Raw genomic sequence first — 26,380 nt, 5'->3', positions numbered from 1 at the left:
CCAATCCATGTTCAATGGAAATCATTTATTGTTAGAACGATTAAACACACTTTTATACATCTTTGTAGATTTTTAAAGCATAATTCCTGAGTAAAACAGATCTGTTGACAAAATAATGTAAGTGGCAAAATATCGGTATCGGCCTATAGTTTTTTGTTTAAATTGGTATTAGTAACGGCCAGAAATTTTCTTTCTTGTCCAAGTCAAAAATGCCTACAGCCAATGTGTCCAACATTTAATGTACATTTTTCACGTTTTCTTATACACCATTAGAAAATCTCAAGTCCAATTACTAAGAAAAGTAATAGCACACCTCTCCACAACAAATCGCACAATATAAGTCCTGATTCATGTCCACAGCACAAACAGTGCAGGGTCCATTTGTGCTGCAGCCATGAATTTGTTTGTTCAAATAGAAAAACCCAAGCATAAGTTTGCCTTAGCAAACACTACTAAATATTGCTACAGTTTACAGCCAACAATTTGACATTTACAGTACAAATAACAAACCATGAGGAGTCTGTCTGACATATTCAGGCTTAATTGCACAACAGATGATTAGTGCTTTCACATTGCCTGCCATGAGATTAATTTGCCAACAGCAAGTCCAAACCCACAGACATGTAAATTAAAGATCATCCAATAATCAACCCTTAATAATAAGTACAATAAAATTACAATACACTAAATAGTAAGCATCCATATCAGCCTTGCAGGAATCATTTTAATGAAGTAACTGAACTGTGCTCACTGTTTTCCCAAAGGAGTCATTAATTTCACAGTCATTTAACTTGTGCTCCTTTGTGAGATCTCAAGAGGAATCCTTAACAATTCCCTCAAAAGTAAATTAAAAGTGCTTGAAAACTAATGTAAATCAATGTCTCTTTCTTAACACTACAATGTCTCCATTCCTCCACAAACTGAACAAAACAGTAGGCAACTAATGTTGATTGTGTTTATATTGACACAATCTTTCAAATTCGATTCAGGTTTGCTTGTGGAACTGTGACTAAATAATAGATACTGCCATCATAAAAGAGGGAACAACTACATTTGTGAGAGTAGAGAGATTGACATTACTTATGAAGCTGCCTGATGAAGTTTCCATAAGAACTGGGTCAAATCTGGGATTAAACTTTCTACAGTTAATTGAAAGACAGGCTTGGATGGAGAGCATGTGTGCACATTTACTCATGTGTTGAGAGGATTATGGGATTAGTGCGTGTTTTTGACCATGTAATTTAAGATTTGTTACCCGGTCAAGTTCCAGCGTGAACTTCTGGTCCCAAGACTGATTGCTAAGTGGCTTCCAATGGGTCTGTCCCACAACTGTGTTGTCCAGCTTCAGAACAGCACTGATTTCATCTGCCATAACAACACAAAGAGACTCTTTAACTATTAGTCTTGAACATGGACGTGAATATACAGGGTAAAAATATTTGGAGATGTTCAAGTCAATCACATAGAAGATGTTCAAGTCAATGGCAGTGGGAGTCTAAGCCAGTGTTAGTGTCACATTGTGGCTTGGTTTGAGTTTACATTTACTTGAAGGAATAACTCACCCAAAAATAAAAATACTGTCATAATTGACTCCAAAACCGTATGACTTTCTTTCGAATGCGGAATACAAAATGAGATGATATAATGAATATTGCAATGTATTTTCATTACAATGGCGCTAAAAACGACGCAATTTCTCATGTAAACATATGTTCCATGGTTTGAACGTGCAAACGGACATCAAGATTTTCACTGAAAAATTACTACAATTATGGGTTGTTTCTTGCAAAAACCTTTTGTATGCCTTCAGAAGACCAGGAGCCTCATGTATAAAATGTAAAAAACATAATATAATTTTAGTAAAAATATAAAATGAAAAAAACACGTCTAGCAGAAAATAAATTTTTTATATATTTATGAACACTTTTTGCAAAAAAAAAGATAAAACAAAAGATGGAATTAATGCGGAGCACATCTTTTGGCTTTCTTAATATTCTTTAGCATGCTTCATTTTAAAGTGTTAAAACGGATTGTTCTATTACCACAAGTGATTATCATTGGGCGACAGTTTGCAGATTAAATCAGTGTCAGTTTTTGTGAACCAGATGTTGCACCTGAATTAATAACAAGCTCCCCTTAATTTTCTTAAATTTTCTTTTGATCACATCAGCAAAAATTATCAACTGATGGAGATGTAAGATGTGCCATGTAGTCAAAAGCACCTCAGCATGATAAAGAGATGATCCAGGTGTCTGGATCACAGTGACACTGTCCCTTTTACCTGGGAGGGTACCTGCATCCTCCGCTGTAGCGTGCTCAGAAACAGCCCACAAAATCAGAATAACAAGAATCAGCCATGAGTTTGTGGGTGCGTTTGCAGCATTGCCTAATCTGCTTAATTCCTTTAGTGAATCTGGTGTTAAGCCAGCACGCGCAAATAACCAACAAATTAATTCCCCACTCAAGCCTGGTTTCAGTTTCACGAGAAGCGTGCAGACTGATAGATACTGGATATTTACATATCGCGATATCCACGATATAGGAAAATCTCAGTCAATTGACACTTTATATCATTGCCATATATATATATATATATATATATATATATATATATATATATATATATATATATCTCGTCATATCGATCAGCCCTACTAACTGCACAAGAACATTCCATTTGAATGAATGAACAAATTAATAAAATGTGCATGCACTTATGGTATTCTGGCTTACCATATTAGGATATTTGTGGGCGTTCTGTAGGTGGAGTCTATGCGCAAGTTTGTAAGATGAATTGGGATATATTAAGTTAGATGCATTACAGTTTTTCATGTGTACGGACGTTTTATAAATCGTTTGTAGGAACATTTAAGAAATTGCCGTAATTTCAAATTTACGTTCACAAGATTATTTTACAAAAGGTTTTATAATATTTTGGGTAATTTTTTAAACTTTAAAATTATGTCCACTGCCACTGTACTGATGAGAACAGTTTTTTGTGATCCGCATTAGAAAGTCATACAGGTTTGGAATGACGTAGGGGAGTACATTTTGAAAAAAGTTAAATTTTTGGGTCAAATATGACTTCAGTCTTGAGCAGAACAAATTAGAGCACTACAACCATGCAAGTTCCATAGGAATGATCTCATTCTAAATGAATCAAAGAACCCTGACTTTTAAAAAACTGCATTGACATCTGAATGCAAAAGTAATAAATGCTGAAGCAACTCAACTGGACAGATCGTCAGATTTGGAGAGGGTTCGGCTGCTGCCAGATTTGTTCTTGTTTCCTCGGCTCATAAATGAGGAGCGTGCCTCACCGGGGCTCCAGCCGGGCAAAGTAACAGATACTGTCTTCGAGCGACCCGGGACGTTCTCCAGGAGGTCCTGACAGCCCATGAGCCTCACATCTAACGTGCCTGTGGATTTACAACACAAACCCCACTGAGAGCCAGAACACTGCGCTATCCCAGATGTAAATAACTAAACATTTATCACATCTGATTCACATAAGATAAATATGAATGCAAATAAATACAAAAGTCTTTTTAAAGACACATGCAGTGGTTATACAGCCTTACATAGACAGTGCTACTTCTATAATTTTAATGAAAGCTCCCTATATCTCTCCTTATGAGTAAAGGTCAAAGTTGTGTGTGATTGATAAAGCAGAGGAAGGAGAAAGGGAATGCTGGGAGAGCATGTGTTGACCAGTGTGAAAAGTCGAATGTAGATCCTACATGCCTTCACTCAAACAGCTGTTCTCGCTGAAGGTACAGTACTGTGTGTTTTAACATAGATCAAGGGGCCTATTCACAGTGGGAGCAAATATTGGCTGTACAAGACATTATATATTTATTTTTTCTTTTCTCCCCAATTTGGAATGCCCAATTCCCAATGCGCTCTAAGTCCTCGTGGTGGCGTAGTGACTCGCCTCAATTCGGGTGGCGGAGGACGAATCTCAGTTGCCTCCGCGTCTGAGACCGTCAATCCGCACATCTTATCACGTGGCTTGTTGAGCGCGTTACTGTGGAGACATAGTGTGTGTGTGGATGCTTCACGCTATTCTCCGCAGCATCCACGCACAACTCACCATGCTCCCACAAAGAGGGAGAACCTCACATTATAGCGACCACGATGAGGTTATCCCATGTGACTCTCCCCTCCCTAGCAACCGGGCCAATTTGGTTGCTTAGGAGACCTGGCTGGAGTCACTCTGCATGCCCTGCATTCAAACTCGCGACTCCAGGGGTGGTAATCAGCGCTAATACTCGCTGAGCTACCCAAGCCATACAAGACATTATATTGTTATATTGTACTATTAATCCGAATAAAATTTAATCTGACAAAAGCAAAGGTCAATATTTATTTTATTTATCCAGTAATAATAAAAACGAATCTAAAAGTAATATATATATATATAAGCCATTGCATGTGGAATTGATCATGGACCCACTACTATGTACATACTCCACCACACTTGGTGGCGCTAAAGCACAGAAAGCTACATTAACAATCACCATAAACACCAAAAGGAAGAATTCAACATAGCCATTACTGCAACTAAAAGAATTAAGAACATTTTTCTCCTCCTTTTTCTTTGTGGCTTGTTCCCTAACAATAAACTAGAGCTTTACTTGCTCGTCTTTCATCTTTTTGTTCAATAGCTTTTAGCACATTTTTAATTAGTGTTTGGCTTTATTAAAGTTGATGGTAGACCAGCTAAAGGTACAATATGCCACCTATGATACTGCAGCTAATTTGGCTTTAGTTCAGGCCAAAAAATATATATATTTTTCGCTGTGTGTGTAAAACGCTTTTTGAGATTCCAGGTGTCATTACTAAAAACATGCTACAATAGGAAGAGTCAAAAAATTATATAAAGTTTTGAAACCCCTTTTCTACTGTGTGACTGCATGGCATTGTTTTGTTACCGGTCAGGGCAGCAGGTTTGGCTACAGTGCTGTACTGATTGCTGGTGGACATGATGCTATGGCGAGGACTAAGAGGTGGAGAAGACACCATGGCTAACTCCTCCGTGATAAGACTGGCCTTCAGGTGGTTTTTGGGCAGCTCACTGAGTCTCTGCTCCAGAGAAAACTTCAGTAGGTCTAACTTCTGACTGGACTCATTCAAACGGGCCAGAGCCTGCAAGACAGAGTTTAACAGAGCTTACAAGTGCAAACCAACAATTTTATTAAATTTTTTTAACAAAGCCTTATACTGTCATTTAGTAGCAGTACAAATACAAAATAGAAGACCTCTGAAAGATGGGCAGGTTTTTGAAGCCAACACAAAGATAAACACTGGTGTATGAAGAACTTTGGCAGAGTGAGTGGAAATCTCCACGGTACATCTATGGGACAATGTCTGGTCATATGCCATAGTCCAACACATACATTTCTTACTAACACTGCTGCTGCAGAGAACAGGGATTCACATTTCTCTGTGACCAAACAAAATGCATTACATCAGATCAATCTCAAGAAAACTGTTGCAGTTAGGCTTTTGTATTTTTTGAGATTGTGTGCAATTAAAGGTGAAGTGCGTAATTTTTTCTATGGAAACATACTTCCTCCTATCTCAAGTCAAGTGTCAAGTCAAGTGGTTTTTATTGTCGTTTCAACCATATACAGTTAGTACAGTACACAGCAAAACGAGACAACGTTCCTCCAGGACCATGGTGCTACATAAAAACAACAAAGGACCAACACAGGACCACATGAGACAACACAACGAAATAAAATACCTATATAAAATACCTATATAAAGTGCACATGCACGTGCAAACATATGCAAAGTACGGGACAGTACAACAAACTACTGACAATGAACAGGACAATAGACACAGTGCAGCGCCGACCTCTCAACTTAATGTGGATAGACAACTATAAGTAAGCCACTTGTAGGTCGACTTCCTTGAAAATTGTAAACACTGTGGCTTTGTACCACTTTCAAAACAATGCTCTGCTTGTTTGAGCATCCTGACTGCCCCCCACAGCAACACTGGTTAAACCAATGGTATATTGGGGGAGTTATTATTTTGCAATTCCATGTGTTGCTGCTAGTGGCCCAGAAATAAATGTGTTTTAAGCGAGCTCAGTTATTTTGCTAACTTAAGCAATTTTATTAACTTCTACCACACACCAATCCCTCCAAAACCCCACTGTTCAAAGACATCAAGCAAACCCATGGTGCAAGTTTCAAAATCCACTGATATCTGCCAGGTAGTAGACATTTTATTCATGGTTTTCAAAAAGAAAAAGAAAAAATTGCCTTATAGCACCTTTAAAATGAAAAATGAAATTTCTCATAATTTACTCACCCTCTTGCCATACAAAGATTTTTTAGAAAAACAAATCTCAAATATATCACACCTATAAGCAATATAGTAGGTGTGGGTCTGAAACAGATTAATATTTAAGTCCTTTTTAACTAAAACTCAACTTTCACTCTCTTCTTCTTTTGTTTTGGGGATTCACATTTTTGTGCATATTGCCACCTACTGGGCAGAGAGGAGAATCTATAGTAAAAAAGGACTTAAATATTGATCTGTTTCTCACCCACACTTATCATATCACTTCTGAAGATAATTTTATACTGAATTTATGTGCTTTGTGGACCTTCAAAGTTGTGGCCACCATTCACTTGCATTGTAAGGACCAACAGAGCCAATATATTCTTCTAAAAATCTTCCATTGTTTTCAGCAGAAGAAAGTAAGTCATACACATCTGGGATGATATGAGGGTGAGTTTTGGGTGAACTATCCCTTTAAAGGCATATAGATAAATGAAAAACTATAATGATTTAATTTGAAACCGTATACTTATTTCATTGTTGACATACAAAAAGGAAATGGAGCTTACCTCTGAATGAGCTTTTTTTTCTGTCACCTTCCCTGTTCCCAGCAATTTCATCACATTCTTTGCACCTTCAGCCACAGCAGACTCTATCCGGAAGTGATGTCGTAGCTCCTCTATCCTCAGGTCCAGCGGACTGATGATAGGCTTGCTTGTAGACACTGTAATGTCAGGATTAAAGCCTCATTTCCACAGTTCTGCCCATTTAAAGTGAAAATGTATAATTAAAAGAGTAAATCAGTTAGACCACAAACCATCGTTGTTCTCGTAGTTTATTTCGCTTGTCTGGCTGGCTTTGAGGATCTGCATTCGAATGAACTCTATCTTTGTCTTACTGTCCTGAAGCATCTGTTGAGCTGCGGAGAGCAGTTTGCGGTCCTGCAGAAAACATCACCAAAGGAAAATAAAAATAGGACAAGGAGTATATGAATCAGAAAAGGAAAAGAGCAAAATATGCTGTTTTGAAAATTCAACAAGTCTACAAATGGGTAAACTTTATTAAGTAATAATTAACCTACAACGAATTGGTAGTTCATGCACTATCAAATATGAATTAGAGTTTCATGGCATTTCAAAATAACATCAACTAATGAACTGTTATAACACAATCTCAATCACTCAATACAGCATTCCAGAGGTACAGAAGTATGTAACAACAGCTTTGACATTATTATATTATTCTATCATGCTGTGAATATTCACAATTTAGCTACTTGGTTAATGTTAATAAATGTATTATAAATTGACACAAATTAAAATTACAAATTAAATTAAACAATCCAAAATGTGTATTTAAGCAATACACCTATCATTGCAGCCATTTCACTACTCAATGCAGTATAAATGTTTGTTTTTCTCCCTGTAGTTCGATATGATATGTCAAGGAGTTAACATGTTTCCCCGTCACACAATGTATTCAAATCCAGTGACTGTGAATGCGTCATGAGTCTCTGTGGACTTAACTTCCTGTAAGCAGCCATTAAAGGCTGACTTTACCTTTGAGGCCTTTCCTCTGGATATCTAAAGCAGCTGGGAACCTGCATACAGGACTCACCACTTCACAGAACTGCCAATTCATGATGGACCAGGCAAAAAGTTACATGCATTCCCAGTAAGATATTTTGTACACATTAAAGCTGACATGTGTAATTATTTATAATTAAATAATACAATACATTTAACCTTTTTCAACAAAAGGTATACTAAGAAATTGCTCCCACATATTATATATATATATATATATATATATATATATATATATATGTGTGTGTGTGTGTGTGTGTTTCATTTAACATGGAGCAGGTCGCCTCATGGGGCATGGAGAGGGGTTTGAGATCACATGACCAGCCAAACGGCATTCACTTTTTCTTGGTAACCCCCTTTTATTTGAAATCATTCGCTTGTGGATTAAATCATGGCTGACTGTGGATTGTGGATTTATTCTATAGCAACTGAAAAATCTTACATGATTCTGCATACACACCGCTAGGTGTCAGTATAAAGGAGCAATCACAAATACCTTTGCATGGCAAAATATAACGACATGTGAAGAAGACATGGGCGGATGTATAGCGAGTGTGAAACCGACAAAAACTACTTTGGTAAAGTTATAAAGAAACGCACGCACCACTAACATGATTTCATCATCCATTGTGAATATTCAGTGTTGCTTTACAACGCACTGACCACACAGAGAAAACTGTCAAACCAAGCAACTTTCTATTGGTCAACGATGTGAATTTGCATGTCAAAATTTACCAAAATTGTATTCGCATAGGGACATTTTTCACCTCTGGAAATCCATCAGGCCAAATTCCTTATTGCGCAAATTCCCATTGAGATGACTGTAAAAGTAAATGTGATTGCACCTTTAGTCCAAGATGCCATATCGACTAGCTCAACAAAAATATCAAGAGTGCACCTTTAATGTGTAGAGACAACACTAATTAACTGTAAGCCTTTTGTGAATAAGTTTAAACATTGTGGCTGTGTGGCACTTTAACACTGCTCTGTTAGTGTGAGCATCCCAACATGCCAATATTGGTTCAACCAATGGCATAAGTGTGGGGCGGGATTACCTGTTTGTTGAAGAATGACAGGGGAGTGTTTGAGAACCCAGTTTAGAAATAGTCATCCTTTTTGAAATTCTGTATCACTTAATCGGTTTGAGTCAAATAAAATGATGTCATGAGCATGTTTTTGTGACATGCTTTAGGGAGGGTACAAAACTGTTTATACGTCTAGAAATGAATCATATTTTCTTGTTCTTAATCGCTGTGTTAATCACTCCATATATCTTTTATTACAGGCTGTGATGATTTTACAAACTTCCCTTGTGAATCCAAGATGCTAGTTTTAACAACAGAGGCGCTGTAATTAATGGTGTCATTCTTGATAAAAGCAGCACAGGGAGGGGAGGTCACTCCAGACCAAAACCCAGCCAGAGAGCAATTTTGCTGATAGTATATATTTAGACATACAACATGTACAGTACCGAAGCCTTAAGATTTTTTTTGTTTGTTTTGTTTTTTGAAGAGGGAAAGGGTGGTGGAACTGCACTGTTCTATTTGAGTTCTCTTATTGTCAGCTGCACCCCTGGAGGCTACAACCATGACATTGGCACATGTGTATAAATAAATCTGTTCAGTCATTGGTTTGCTTTACTACTTTTGGAGAAAGGAGAGGAGATATTTCAGTTTGCTCACATCTGTTTTCATTTCTTGGGATGAATCCTCTCACACAAACACTTTTATAGACCAGATAGCCTCATCTTCTCTTGGAGTAAGAGGGATGAATGCCATTTAGTGCAATTATTTTTAATAATGCTCCTGAATGTTCTGAAACTTTTGCTAAAAACACACTTAGTATTTTTTCCTTTCTTTCTTTATCATAGAAAACATCAGGCAAACAAAAACTACACAAGCCACAAAATGACTTGACACTGAAGCCATTCTACCTTGGAAGAGCCATTGGAATACATCTGTATCATATTTTCGGCTCCCTGTTTCACTTTGAGCTCGATGTCGGCCTGTTTCTTCAGAGCGGCCAGTCGGCTACTGTTGGTGGACGTCCGGGCTTCATTCTTGGGGGTGTCTGGGGTTAGTGGGTACTCTGACATGAAACAAACACAAACCAACATCAAAGACTTATTATACTGTATACATATACATGGAGTTTTTAGAGAAAATTATAGCGAACATAAACACGTGGGCAGGAAATGTAAACAAGATTAGCGAAACCATGCTTCATTTTGCAGGGTGGATAGGAAATGCAAAAAAACAGGACAGCTAGTGTGAGGAACATGTAGAAACAGTATTTTAAATAACTTATAACTGCACTGAAATACAAAAACAAAAGAGTGGCTGAGGATGCATGCTAAACTGAGATTAGCATAGCAATAAATCCTGAGACATGTTCTTCCTTTAAACTGTAAGATATTCCTGCATTCTTTGTGAAATACTTCACACACTGTTGGGAATTTTTTTTTTAAAGGGTCATGTCATGAGGAATCAAATTTGCCTTGGTATTTTGGCATACAAGGAGGTCATTTTACTATAAAAACATTATCTCCAGTCCAAAGCATCTGTTGATTATACTCTGCAAAAAAATACTTTTTTTTTTTTTAAATCGGCCACATTGTGACGTCAACATGTGGTGTTTATTTGAATAGCCCCACCTCCAAAAAATACTTAATCTGCACAGTAAAAGAGAGTGACTGAAGTAATCCAACACTTAAAGTGGTAATATTCTTACTGTAGTTTGCTTTTAAACAACAAAAAGTGTAAGACTTTGAGAAATGTCCCCCAGACGTTGTGCTACTAGTTGTGGAAAAACTGCATCTCTTTGCATAGCCTTCTGAAGGATCGCCATGTTAGGAATGAGTATCATATTCAAATTTCCTTAACATGTCTATGTCGGATTATACATTTGTTTGACACATTTCTCTATGGGTTCTTTTAAAAACCATTATGGCTTTGCAAAGAAACTTGTATAGAAAGATCGAGCATTGCCAACTATATTGGACATGGCAGTAATGCCAGTGAGTAACACATTTAACACTAATGTTTAATTTGTCTGTCTTTGTTTGACATGTAGGGGATTGTATGGTCAGCCTTTTTAATAGCAAAATAAACCATGAGAAGGACTCCAACATTAAGTCAATCATGCTTATTACTTTCACATTTATGCATTTGGCAGACACTTTCATCCAAAGCAACTTTCAGTGCACTTATTAAAGGGACAACTTTACTCCTTGCCAATGCGCATATCGATGCAGCTGTATCTGTATTGATATTATGCAGCTGTATATTATGTATACTGTAAAAATCAAGGTGGCTGGTAAAATTGGATAAAAAAATGCTAGTTTCTTACCCTGCGCTCAACTGAGGTGTGGAAAATGCCAAAGATCTGCAGTGAAGCAAATTTCGCACTATGTGATTAAAAATGTCCGTGATTCCTCTCACCAGTGATTGAGTAGTATACTGATGAAGAAGTTATTAGCAGCGAGATTGTTCACTGTGTGTTGAGAGTCAAAGTTTGGTTTAACCTGTTTTGTGTGTTCAAAGACAAGATACAGGTAATCTATTTGTCACTGCATAAGGTCTCTTAATACCCAACTTTCTTGTCTTTAGTCAGTTGTTGATTTAAAAACAAACAAAAAACTAATTCTAAATCACCCATGGATGTGCTAAAAAAACATCTCACTAAATGCTCTCAAGGGCTGATGCCAGTACTCTTAAAGAGACTGTACCGATTTAGCATGCGTTCTACATATCAATGTAAAATACTTGTAAAGACTACTATGCTCCCTCCTGAAAGAATAATTCAATGGTACATTCAACACTTTGATAACAAAGAACTTCACTTCCTTTAAACCAAAATCATAAAACATGTTAAGAAATGTATAGTCAAACAATATGAGGATGATTTTTTCTTCTTCTTTTGATTAACTTTAACATTTTGATAAGTTGTGTAATAAACAGAAATTACAATGTATAATAACACACAGTGATGGACTTGTGCAGGCAGGAAGAATGCAAATATTCTCTCAGGTGACAGCATGCACCAGTTTCTCAAAGACTCTCTATGAGGACAGAAACGATCATGGAAAATCTTGCACAAGCTTGCGCAAACACCAAAATGAACATAAAATACCAAAGGAGAAAACCTACATATTGTCAGTAATAACGGTTTGACTTTTTTGGTCACCTAACTAAATAGAACTTATAATAATAGTTGACACAAAATCATACAAAATATATTACAACTTTGACACTAAATGTTGCAAATTTGTATCAGACTCCACAAACTACTAAGCAATTATATGATTTGCTCCTTCTGAAACACATGCACACAAAACAGAGTAGATTTCAGGCTTATTTTATGATAATCTGAGGTTCAGAATGATGAGATCATCCACTCACGTCCTTACAAGAAAAGTTAACCACAAATTATGCACCTGTGCAAAGGTAAAGTGGAAGCCCTATTTCTGTTCCTCTCATGTTACAAACATGTAACACAAATTAGTTACTCCAAATTCAAAACACAGAAATTAAGCAATAAAGATAGCAATTCTTCAGCCAACTATGGGTAGATTTTGGTCAAAAATAAAATAATTTGCATTATCTACAATAATAACTTTTACATAGCAATGTTCACACAGTCAGTGTTTGTTTTTGACAACTATATTTACTCACAGGTGAGACTGACAAGAATGTCTCAAATACTGTCTGTATGAAACAAATTTAATTCTCACGATAAGCTTGAATAATAGCAGTAACTAGAGATGCACTGATTGCAATTTTCTTGGCCGATTCCGATTTCCGATTTTTTGCAAGTGTGACCTGCCGATACCGATTTTTTTCAGATTCCGATTTTCTTTCTAAGAACTATTATTGACCGCATATACAAACAAAATCTACCTTTCTTCAATCCAAAATGTTATTTTCATAATAAAATAAATGATTAAACATTACAATTTCCCCCAAACTGCACTAAGTTACAGGATCTTCTCTCACTTAAACAACTCTCAAAATAAAGTGCTCTGTGACTAGAAAGAGGTAGAAATAACAATTAACTGCAAATGAGTTGCTTTATATAACAGATGTCATTTCCCACTATTTTTATAAATGGACCTTTTTCTCTTTATTACTCGTCTAACAAAACAATTCCAAAGATCTGAAAAACTGAAGTGTCCAATACTCTCAACTTACCTTAGATGTTCAAATATCAGTTGTAAAACTGAGCACTGTTTCGGGAACGGCTTGAAACTCCCGTAATTTGTATGGCCCAAACCACGTTATATGAATAATCACATCAATATATTATTCCAAGGTGGTCCAGTTGCCAGATCTTGTATGAAATGCATCCTACTCACACAATCGACACATCATACACATTTCGAATAATTTGTGACCTCAACCTGGCAACCAAAACCCAGCTGCGCTGTTGATATCTGCGCAGGCAGTAGACGCGGGATGTTAAATCAAGCATCACTGATAGATGGGAGGAGAATATTCAGCTGGTGCTCCGGTGAAAAAAAACAAAATATACATGTAAATTTAACAACAGCTGGATGGAAAAATTTAATTTGATATCCCGAAGCCGTATTGACAATGCCCACGCCTTTTGCAATGTGTGTCGCACTGATTTTAATATCGGACACGGTGGGAAACATTACGTTACTCAGCACATTAAATCACAATGGCACAATTTCTATAGTATTTAGACTGCCTCTGCCATCCAGCACACCACTTCCCCTCTCCCTTATTTGTGTACCCAAATGTTGACCGATAACAGGCTGCGTGTGACATGACACGAGATTAAACAACTCGGGCAACGCGACGTCGGAAAGTACCTCCTACTCTGTATCGAGGAAAGTTATCAGATTTCTGATCCCTCTGTCCTCAACTATGGAGAACAGCTGGTCATCCAGGGCCATGAATTCCATAATTGTCCTCGTAATTGCTTTGGTCTTTTCGCTGCTCATACCAAGGAATGATAAGAGAGGCTGCTGACTTGTGACTGGCTCTGAGCTCTGGCTAGCTTTAGCCGATTTCCCTTTTTAGCTTCTTTTTTAAAATGGGCATTTTCAGCTGGGTGATGTTGTTTTAAATGTCTAATTAGGTTTGTTGTTCCGAAAGTTATTGTGGTGGTTCCCCCGCGGTTTACTTTGGCCTTACAATTATTACACATTTCAAACTTTATGTATTATTCACAGTGATGATCTTCCACGCCAATGACATGTTTACGTGCGGCTGTGACGTTATTGCCTACGCCGCTGGCAACAAAACCGACTGGCTTGGAATCAGTCACCGGTCCGACCGATCATGCGGAAAAACAGCTGATTCCGGTCCCTGGCCGGTCGATCGGTGCATCTCTACCTGTAACCATTGCAACAGTAACTACAGGAAATATTCAACATGCCGGCGTTGCTAGCTCTGAAAAGCAAACGTTTTGCAGAACTTTGCATAGTAATGACTGGGAGATTGCAGTAATCTGTACAGTTTTTGGACAAATATTCTCATAAAAGGAATGGATAATATTCTTATGTGGGCTGGAATGAAGAGTGACATTTTAAGCCATATTTATCTGATGTTTGTTTTATGGTAAATAAATATGCCTTATTTACCATAAATAAGTAATTATCGAATTACACAGTAATTCGGTAAAATGGAGACTGTGAATTAGGAAAATTATTATCAATCACTTTAAAAGAGAAAACATTCATTTGATAGCGATACACATCGGGTACATTAGCGTAAACATAATGAACAGAACTGCTCATAACGTCTTCTAACACACTCACTATGATGCTGTGAAATCTTTATTTACTGTCTATCGCCTTTCCTTAGACCTGAATCAATACATAAATGAAATGACACAAGTTATTAGCTTTAATTTACCTTGGAGCAAATGTAGGTGTCCTTGCTGATTTTATACATGTTAATTTGGGAATGAGGGCTGACAGTTTATTCCATAACATGTTCTTCTCAATATTTATTTCAAGATAAAAAATTAAATAAAATACTGCTTGTATTCTCTACGTGTCACCCATTACAAGTGACCCAGTAACGTTTTTTTTTTTTAATTTTATAAAATTAGGCATAAAACTACTCAAATGCAAATTACTCTTGTATAATCTAAATGGAAAAATCAAGCACTTGTCAGAGAAATGGTGGACGGAAACGAAGATGTTCAGGATTGGTCACTCTTTGAAGGCAGGCCTTAGTGAAGGGTCAATTGACAATGCATTATTTAATAAACAAGTTAATACTGTGGAATATGTTGTTAATTGTGTATTCCCCTCATATTTGTGACATTAACATCTCCTGAAACTGATTTTTTTTTAAATATCTGTTCACGTATAACAATGTTATGGAGGCACAAGGTTTCAAGCAATTGAGCAATATTAAGCCCACATTTTGCGTTTAAAATTAAATACAAACATTAAAAGAAATTAGAATAAATCAATATAGCCTACAAACAGGTAAAAGCATAATGAGTCAATCAGGAAGTTTTATTATACACTTGAGGCTGATTTTGTGTGAACATATTTTAACTTAAAGTTGAGAAAATTAAAAGTTAGTTTATTAAATGGGCAGAATTAGCAAAATGCAGTGGAATAAATGGCAAGAGCGACTCTCACTAGAACATCCAGAAGAGAACAGTGAGGAAAAAAATTATCATGTTTGTGGATATACAGGTGAAACACGAAAAATTAGAATATCGTGCTAAAGTTCATTAATTTCAGTAATTCAACTTAAAAGGTGAAACTAATATATTATATAGACTCATTACAAGCAAAGTAAGATATTTCAAGCCTTTATTTGATATAATTTTGATGATTATGGCTTACAGCTTATGAAAACCCCAAATTCAGAATCTCAGAAAATTAGAATATTACATGAAATCAATAAAAAAAAGGATTTTAAATACAGAAATGTCGGCCCTCTGAAGCGTATAATCATGCATATGTACTCAGTACTTGGTTTGGGCCCCTTTTGCATTAATTACTGCCTCAATGCGGCGTGGCATGGATGCTATCAGCCTGTGGCACTGCTGAGGTGTTATGGAAGACCAAGATGCTTCAATAGCGGCCTTCAGCTCTTCTGCATTGTTTGGTCTCATGTCTCTCATCTTTCTCTTGGCAATGCCCCATAGATTCTCTATGGGGTTCAGGTCAAGCCAGTTTGCTGGCCAATCAAGCACAGTAATACCATGGTCATTGAACCAGGTTTTGGTACTTTTGGCAGTGTCAAGTGTCAGTGTCAGTGTACTTTTGGTGCCAAGTCCTGCTGGAAAATGAAGTCAGCATCTCCATAAAGCTTGTCTGCTGAAGGAAGCATGAAGTGCTCTAAAATGTCCGGTAGACGGCTGCGTTGACTCTGGACTTAATAAAGCACAGTGGACCAACACCAGCCGATGACATGGCTCCCCAAACCAACACAGACTGTGGAAACTTCACACTGGACTTCAAGCATCTTGGATTGTGTGCCTCTCCATTCTTCCTCCAGACTCTGGGACCTTGGTTTCCAAATGAGATGCAAAATTTGCTCTCATCAGAAAAGAGGACTTTGGACCACTGAGCAACAGACCAGTTCTTTTTTCTTTAGCCCAGGTAAGATGTTTGACATTTGAAGCCCATGTCCAGGACCCGTCTGTGTGTGGTGGCTCTTGATGCAGTAACTCCAGCCTCAGTCCACTCCTTGTGAAGCTCCCCCACACATTTGAATGGCCTTTTCCTGACAATCCTCTCCAGGCTACGGTCATCCCTGCTGCTTGTGCACCTTTTTCTTCCACACTTTTCCCTTCCACTTAACTTTCTATTAATGTACTTTGATACAGCACTTTGAGAACATCCAACTTCTTTTGCAATTACCTTTTGAGGCTTTCCCTCCTTGTGGAGGGTGTCAATGATGGTTTTCTGCACAACTGTCAGGTCAGCAGTCTTCCCCATGATTGTGAATTCAACTGAACCAGACTGAGAGACCATTTAAAGGCTCAGGAACCCTTTGCAGGTGTTTAGCTGATTAGAGTGTGACACTTTGAGCCTACAATCCTGAACCTTTTCACAATATTCTAATTTTCTGAGATTCTGAATTTGGGGTTTTCATAAGCTGTAAGCCATAATCATCAAAATTATATCAAATAAAGGCTTGAAATATCTTACTTTGCTTGTAATGAGTCAATATAATATATTAGTTTCACCTTTTAAGTTGAATTACTGAAATTAATGAACCTTTGCACGATATTCTAATTTTTTGAGTTTCACCTGTAAATATGGTCAGCATTAAGAAAAAGCCAGACAAGCTCTGATGTAAAAATCATCAGGTCAGGAATTCAACATTGCGTTCGGGTTGGTTTTTGGATTCAAGCATGTGAATTCTTACGTTAGAATCGTGTGAAATATTAACACACATTTCAAAAGTGGAAAATGTGTATGATATAGTATCTTAGTTAATTACTCTTGACAAGCTCAGATTAATGAGACGTGCAAAATAAATACTGACTGCAACGCGGCCATTCAAATTTAACTTGAAATCACAACATTAGCGTTTTCATTCTTAAAGTTGACAGTTTAGTCATACTGACTGTAAAGACTCACCAATGCATTGAAATTGTATTAATGCTTATTTAAAATACTGCTTCATCTTTGTGCTTGTTGGACATTCAGTCTAACAAATACATATATATATATATATATATATATATATATATATATATATATATATATATATATATATACACACACATACACTCACCTAAAGGATTATTAGGAACACCTGTTCAATTTCTCATTAATGCAATTATCTAATCAACCAATCACATGGCAGTTGCTTCAATGCATTTAGGGGTGTGGTCCTGGTCAAGACAATCTCCTGAACTCCAAACTGAATGTCAGAATGGGAAAGAAAGGTGATTTAAGCAATTTTGAGCGTGGCATGTTTGTTGGTGCCAGACGGGCTGGTCTGAGTATTTCACAATCTGCTCAGTTACTGGGATTTTCACGCACAACCATTTCTAGGGTTTACAAAGAATGGTGTGAAAAGGGAAAAACATCCAGTATGCGGCAGTCCTGTGGGCGAAAATGCCTTGTTGATGCTAGAGGTCAGAGGAGATTGGGCCAACTGATTCAAGCTGATAGAAGAGCAACTTTGCCTGAAATAACCACTCGTTACAACTGAGGTATGAAGCAAAGCATTTGTGAAGCCACAACATGCACAACCTTGAGGCGGATGGGCTACAACAGCAGAAGACCCCACCGGGTACCACTCATCTCCACTACAAATAGGAAAAAGAGGCTACAATTTGCAAGAGCTCACCAAAATTGGACAGTTGAAGACTGGAAAAATGTTGCCTGGTCTGATGAGTCTCGATTTCTGTTGAGACATTCAGATGGTAGAGTCAGAATTTGGCGTAAACACAATGAGAACATGAATCCATCATGCCTTGTTACCACTGTGCAGGCTGGTGGTGGTGGTGTAATGGTGTGGGGGATGTTTTCTTGGCACACTTTAGGCCCCTTAGTGCCAATTGGGCATCGTTTAAATGCCACGGCCTACCTGAGCATTGTTTCTGACCATGTCAATCCCTTTATGGCCACCATGTACCCATCCTCTGATGGCTACTTCCAGCAGGATAATGCACCATGTCACAAAGCTCAAATCATTTCAAATTGGTTTCTTGACTAAAATGGCCCCCACAGTCACCAGATCTCAACCCAATAGAGCATCTTTGGTATGTGGTGGAACGGGAGCTTCGTGCCCTGGATGTGCATCCCACAAATCTCCATCAACTGCAAGATACTATCCTATCAATATGGGCCAACATTTCTAAAGAATGCTTTCAGCACCTTGTTGAATCAATGCCACATAGAATTAAGGCAGTTCTAAAGGCTGCCACTTTGCAAGTGCACATGGGGACAAAGATCTTACTTCTTAGTCCTCTGGTCTGATGAAACAGAAATGTTACTGTTTGGCCATAATAACCATCATAATGTTTAGAGGAAAAAGGGTGAGGCTTGTAAGCAGAATATCACCATCCCAACCGTGAAGCATGGGGATGGCAGCATTATGTTGTGGGGGTGCATTGCTGCAGGAGGGACTGCTGCACTTCACAAAATAGATGGTATCATGAGGAAGGAAAATTATGTGGATATATTGAAGCAACATCTCAAGACATCAGCCATGAAGTTAAAGCTTGGTTGCAAATGGGTCTTCCAAATGGACATTGACCCCAATCTGACAGCTGCACTCTCCTAGAAGCAGATATATCTCTCATCTTGGACCAGCAACTTCCATTAGTGCTTAAAAAAGAAAATGAATAGCATGGCATAGATACATTTTAAATAATAATTAAATACTATTAAATAATTTACAATGCTTAAAGAAAAATTATAATAATAATAATATAATCAGTTGAAGTAATATTATTCAGTGTGTTTTGATGGAGAACCAATATTCTTTTGTGCTTTTAAGAGATTTTTTTATAAGGTTCTTTAAAGAAAGAAACTGGAAAACTGAGATACTCTTTTAAACTATAGAACCATTTATTTAATCTTGTGGATGTTTCATGTTTTGTTCACAGCTCATACTGAATGTAAAAGGCCGGTTTATGTAATGTGACTGATTTTTAAAACAACTTTTAAATAAAAAGCTGAAAGGGAAAAAAAAGAGGGAAAAAATACATTTTGAAGAAACTGAAAAAAGAAAGGTGTTGAAGGACAAGATGCATCGTGATGCATCGAGAATCGTTTTATAATTGAATCGATACCCTTTGAATAGTAATCGAATCAAAGCGTGAGTCCAGTGAAGATTCACAAATAAGTACATACAAAAAATGTATGCATTTAATCGCAATGCTTTCCTAAGAGATTCAAGCTTGTAGTACCACCTGTTTACTCCAGAGGGCAGTAAGTGAAATGTCAGCTGTGTGAGCAACACATTAACAACTCTTCAGCGGACACACAACATAAACTTGAGAACCAAGGGATCTCAAGATGTGTTTAAAGATTGAGTATTAAACTATATTTAACTTGACACAGTTACCTAAACATTTGACTTTTATGACAACACACCCGAGACGCGACACAAGCATGTCTGACGCAGGTCGTATGGTCTTTACCTCACAAATATTTAATTACCAACAAGGTTAAACTGTTACACCGTTTTTACCCAGTCAATCTTTATTTAAGAAACATGCTCCCTGAAATAGATCCACTTTGCTCCTTCTGTAATGCTGTAGATAAATCTGCCCCTCACCTTTTTTGGGAATGTGGTATTTTGGAGAAAATGTTGTTTGTTTGTATGTACCTCTATTTTAACTAGTTTTTCTTTGCTTTATAAAGACGTTTTATTTGGTTTTCACAATTTTGATAACTTGAGTTAATATTTTCTGATTAATCTGTTTATTTTTATTGCCAAGTTTTTTATACAGAAGTGTAAATTTATGTCTATAAAGCCCCTATTTGCACTTTTTTGTAAAGACTTAAAATATTATTTAAATACTCTTTGTACCACCAACAACTCCAAAGCATTGAAAACCATTGCACTATGTAATGAATATAATGCCTTGGCATTATTGTAAAATATATCTGTAGTATTGTGTACTATGTATACCCCTGGCTTGTTTAAAAAAAAATATGTATGACGCAGGTGTAGATTGACGGGTCCTTAAACAAGCGCTCATAATAAATCTCCAACTGATTGACAAATTTACTTGTGAAATGGATTGCTGTGAACTGTATGCCAATGATTGACTTATGTTCAATAATATGGTAGTAAACAATACATTGTATTCTAAAGCCACTTTTTGAATGGTCTTATCAATGATTAACCATTCTGCTAAAAGAGTGTAATGCATTTTAATTATCTGAATATTTTTATTATATATATATATATATATATATAGAGAGAGAGAGAGAGAGAGAGAGAGAATTTTTAAATATTTAAAGATAACTATGTATAATTATATATTGATATAAATATGTATAATCTTTATATATTGAATTATTGTTATATGAGGGTTTAATCGCGATTAATTAATCAGGACACGATGTAATTAACTCGATTAAAAATTGTAATCGATTGACAGCCCTAATATATACTCTTATGGCTAAAATGTTTACAGTGTTCAGTGGCTAAAATATCAATATGACTAAATGTTACTAAAATATGACTAAAATGTCAACAGTTTTCATTGACTAAAACTACATTAAAAAGCCCAGTAAGCCAAACAAAACAAAGCACAATTACAGATGTGTTTGCAAGTGTCACGCCATATGACAAGTCTTCACAGAGATATAAAGAGACATGACGCACCATTAGCAAAGTGGGATTTCAGAAAATGATCCACACACTAGACAAGAGGTACCAGCGATAAGTAGAACTTTTTAGAAAGAGGATTTGGAAATACCAGTTGGTCATTTAAAAAAAAAAAAAAAACAACAGCAACAACAGTTTTAGTGGTTTGATTTAGTGATTAGGGTTGGAGCTAAACTCTGCAGGACAGTGGCCCACCAGGAGCAGGGTTCCCCACCCCTGATCTAGCGCATACTTGCATAGAAAATATATTTTACTGCTGCTGTGTAAATGTAGCCTATGTAAACACTTTAAAGTGACTGGCCTACAAACACTAAAGCATTTACACTCACTGAGTGTAACACCTGTTCACCTACATATGCGATTAATCAGCCAATCAAGTGGCAGTGCAATGCATAAAATCATGCAGATATGGGTCAGGAGCTTCATTTAATGTTCACATCCACCATCAGAATGGGGAAAAAAATATATCTCAGTGATTTCGACTATGGCATGTTTGTTGGTGCCAGATGGGCTGGTTTGAGTATTTCTGTAACTGCTGATCTCCTGGGATTTTCACGCATAACAGTCTCTAGAGTGTAAAGAGAATGGTGCCAAAAACAAAAAAAATCCAGTAAGCAGCAATTCTGCAGATGGAAATGCCTTGTTGATGAGAGAGGTCAATGAAGTCCAGACTGATTCGAGCTGACTGAAAGGCTACTGTCAGCATAAATAGCATCTCAGAATGCACAACACGTCGAACCTTGAGGCAGATGGGCTACAATAGCAGAAGGCCATATCGGGCCCTTTATTGGGACCATAGCGTTCCTAATAAAGTGGTCAGTGAGTGTATATGGCATATTGTGATCTAACTAGTCATTTAAAAAGCTGAATGACAGACAGCGCATAAAGAGCAAACAAATTGAAATATGGCTTTCATTCAACTGATTATCATGAAATGTTTGGAACTGTCCAGCAAAAACAAAACAAAAAACACTTCGACAGCTTCCCCACTAGGAGTGAGGAAAAGACACACTTCCTGTCCTATTTCTCCCCAAATCCATATCCCCCTCTTAAAGATGGAGTTTGTCTACAGGTTGCTTCTGCTTAACCTTATCTTGACAGAAAATATAAAATCTCAAACAGACACATTCAAGTTAACACATGTCTAGGCTTCACATACTGTATATTTGCATAGACTAACCAAGAACAGACAGCCGGTAAGATGCTAACCAATGTATGTTTATGCAGAAAAAGCAAAGATATGATTAAAATCACAAAAGAGGTCTCTTGAAGCACAACTTGAGTAAATTGAGAACAATTTAAAACATAAAAGGCTTGTATTCATGAGTCACACCATGACATATTGCACATATCACAATGCCAAGAGCACAATACATAACTCAAACACAAAAAGATGAAAGACAGAATTCTATCCATTCATGTCATGCTATTTCTTTGCTTTGTTTATGATTGATTTTATGAAGTTCAGTCACATTATAGGCTTGCAATAAAATATAAGTGCTGAGAGTAAAAACAAATGGGGGAAAGGAGACTGTTGCATTTAAATGAACAGCATTATTCATTCTATATGCGACTAATGGTTCAAATAAGCTGTGATATCAAGGCTCAAAAGCAGCAAGTAAGCCTTTTTTTGTTTCACCACAGGGAAAATACAATACCTTATATTTTGGACAATAATCCTCTTAAACCTCTGGCAAATAACAACATGGTTCTTTGTTTTGTTGGGGCAGTTTTTTTTTTGTTTTTGTTTTTTCTTCAAAAGCTATTTTGATCCCTCTTTGTCTTGCGACTTGCAAATATGAACTTGTACATCTTTTCAGGAAGCCACATAGTACAAAAATCTAGATTTTTAGGGGCCAAGCAAAGAAGGTGCTGTGGCACCTATTGTTTCCATTAGCATAGTTATTATTATTATTAGAGGCCCAGCACTGAAGGTGTGTAGGCACCTATTGTTTTTGTTAGTGTTCTTTTATTAGTAGGGGCCAAGCAGCGAAGCTGCTGGTACCCTATTGTAAATGCACTCATTTTCTTATTGTTCTTTTTTCTGCCCTAAAAGTGTCAGGAGACCAAGCCATGGAGACACCAAATTGGCAGGATGATCCCAAATCCCCACCTCTACTCAGGCGCACAAAAGCACACCCATCTGACCCTAGGTGGCACTATAATAAACACTTTTATGTTTTCACTCACATCTCTCAAAGAATCAGAATTATTTTTCCTCTAATTCCTTGAGCAAAGCCCTAAAAATATATATCTCTGATTACATTTCCATCTATAACTGTTTTTCCGCCATTTTGAATTTTATGAAAAACCTACTTTTTCAAATTTCTCCTAGACCATTTGTCCATTCAGCACACCATTTGGTATACATCATCTACAGATCCCCCAGGAAAGGATTTGTTAAAAGAATTTCGATGTGTGCAATTGTGGACTCTTTTTTAAAGAAGACACAGGGAGATTATTGTGCAAGTGAAATCAGTTAAAGTTCATTTAAAAAATATGTAGCACAAAAAAAAATAATAAAAAAAATACTTAAAATTAAAGCATACATCAAACCAAGTTGTGTCCCAAATTTCAAGAAAATAAATGATAAAATACCATATTTATCAAACATTTATTAGGCACAGTACCAAAAGTGGCTAGTTGATGAAATCAGAACATTGGTGCAAGAGTGAATAAAAGTAATTTCAGAATTTGTTTGTAAAACTAATTTCAGAAACACCACTCAAACCAGAAATGATGACGCACTATTTTATTACAAAACAATTATAAAATTATAAAAATTAATTACAGATTATAATTACATTTATAATGTATGGTTACAGTGTAAGTATTGTTAGCAGTGGAAGCCAGTAATTGTTAACATTTCTAACATCATGTTTTTTTCTGCCATTAATTATATATAGTTTATATACACCACTAAATAAAATAATAAATGACCCAAAGAGCCCATTCATTCACAATGATCAGCGCATGTGCATGTATCTTTAGCCCTATAGCTGCTATGAGTCCAAATACAGAATATGCGCCATTTTAGCATTTATTCCTCCTCAAAACTGCATGGAACTTATTCCAAAGTACTCAAATCTAGCTAGAATGTGGTGTTGTTGCATAGATCCATTGAAAGAAGCAGCGAAAATGTTAGATTTCCGCTCTGATTGGTCATCAGAAATGGAAGAATGCTCAGAGCGTAATGGTGGGCTTAGGTTCTCTTTCCAAACAAACACTATGATGACGTCACTGTTCTGTAATGAACAAGGCCAGCCCCTGTAACCACAGAAACCTCATATCAATAGCTACATGACCTGTTAATCAAATCTTGACTAGCAATCTACTGGCTGGATCTTTTCAACCATTGATATGGTTTCATTGATAGCTCCGGCTGTGAATCATAGAGAGACTTGTGGATGGGCTCAAACAATGCAGAAGTTTCACAATAATAGCCGAGACCTCAAGACCTCGATGCTGATTGATAAAATATTTTGATTAATATTTTTATTGATAATAGACATTTTAATTTACGTGATGACGCAAGCAAAGGATGATCAGTCCTTGAATGAATCCTAAATTATCGCTGTTTTGGATAAAATGGTCGAGTCTACTTTCAATTGTGGACATTTACCATGGATTGTATGCTTGAATCTTGGACCATTTGTCCAAGAAATAAAATGTGTTTTTGCCTGATTACTCAATGTTTCAAATGATATAACTCCGGCCATTACAGTAGCTGCCATCTTGGATAATGATGTTTACAGTTTAAATGTTTCACATCCTTAAAACTTTGTCTGATTTGTCCATACAATGGCTCAAAGTAATCTCCAGACTGAGAGACACAGCAATGATAATAAAGAATTTAGATTTTTGTCTTTGTTTAAAAGATACAGCAGCGCAAAATTAACAAGGTTGATGTAAAACTGGATGTGAGACTGTATATAGGCAACGATTTGTCAAAACAAAACTTGGTATGCTAATCGTGGACATTTACCATGGATTGTATGCTTGAATTGCATGCCATCATCCGATCGGATCATGACCAGAAGATATGAAAGATAAGTAATACCGCTCAAATGTTGCATGTTTTAAAATCTACTCTTTCAGTATTTTAATGCATTACTGTAATGACGTCATTCAGATTGCAAAACAGTGAACATATTTCAAAGCTAGAGATTGTAGCTTTCAAACGATATAAGGTTTGTCAAGATTTAAGTCAGATATTAAGGTAATATTATCCAATAAACATAAATCTTAAAAAAGCAGAAAAATATCCCATATATGGGACGCTGCCAGTTAACGGGATAAACTAGCTCTTTGGTATAAATTAGCAATCTGCCTCATGCTGCATTCCATTCAACAAGGAAAGTCAGATTTTCCAACTTCCTACTGGGAAAAGTGCAATTGAACACCACTTGAAGTCGTAATTGCAACTTGGAAGTTGTGCGAAAATTCCAATTCCGAGATGCAGGTGCGTCACCCAAACTTGTCAGCACCCAGGATGATGTACAAAATCAGTGATAAACATTCATTTATATTAAATAATATTGATAAATAAGTCAAAGCTTCTACATTACATGATATTAAAGCTTGATTAGCAAACTTTAGTAGACTAGCAGGTGTTCAAAACATGGTAAATTATACTCTCTTTTGATAATCGTACACCTGTAGCACAAATGATAGCGTTGCTGATTGTTTATCAATTGGATTGATAGGAGACATTTCTGGTGAAAGACAAACACCTTTTAAGCTAACGGAAGTGTTGCAGTTGTTTCCTTTAACGTCATCTTCCGAACAGCTGGCATTGGAATGCCTTCAGTCGGAGATCAGAGATATCAAGTTGAATATCCCACATCCGATTTGAATGGAACGCAGCTTCTGTACCTAAACTCATCTTCACCCCTGACAAAAAGAGATTTAGAGAGTATACAGGTGAAACTCGAAAAATTAGAATATCGTGCAAAAGTTCATTAATTTCAGTAATTCAACTTAAAAGGTGAAACTAATATATTATATAGACCCATTACAAGCAAAGTAAGATATTTCAAGCCTTTATTTGATATAATTTTGATGATTATGGCGTACAGCTTATGAAAACCCCAAATTCAGAATCTCAGAAAATTAGAATATTACATGAAATCAATAAAAAAAAGGATTTTAAATACAGAAATGTCGGCCCTCTGAAAAGTATAATCATGCATATG

The 26,380-nt window shown here is 36.6% G+C and overlaps 1 protein-coding gene across 1 annotated transcript in view; it reads right to left on the bottom strand.

Annotated features, from left to right (window-relative positions):
- The window catches only part of pkn2b (protein kinase N2b), a 69,704-nt gene that overhangs the window by 11,996 nt on the left and 31,328 nt on the right, over nt 1–26,380 (bottom strand). The window contains exons 3-8 of the mRNA XM_052130220.1: nt 9,818–9,972; nt 7,116–7,239; nt 6,868–7,022; nt 4,935–5,148; nt 3,234–3,419; nt 1,256–1,365 (exon numbers count right to left, since the gene is read on the bottom strand). Of these exons, the coding sequence (XP_051986180.1) occupies nt 1,256–1,365; nt 3,234–3,419; nt 4,935–5,148; nt 6,868–7,022; nt 7,116–7,239; nt 9,818–9,972 (944 nt within the window). The remainder of the gene's footprint in view (nt 1–1,255; nt 1,366–3,233; nt 3,420–4,934; nt 5,149–6,867; nt 7,023–7,115; nt 7,240–9,817; nt 9,973–26,380) is intronic.

Source organism: Xyrauchen texanus, chromosome 7 (assembly GCF_025860055.1).
Source record: "Xyrauchen texanus isolate HMW12.3.18 chromosome 7, RBS_HiC_50CHRs, whole genome shotgun sequence".
Classification (NCBI taxonomy): domain Eukaryota; kingdom Metazoa; phylum Chordata; class Actinopteri; order Cypriniformes; family Catostomidae; genus Xyrauchen; species Xyrauchen texanus.
The sequence above is the reverse complement of the archived record's forward strand: the minus strand, read 5'-3'. Positions and strand labels throughout refer to the sequence as shown.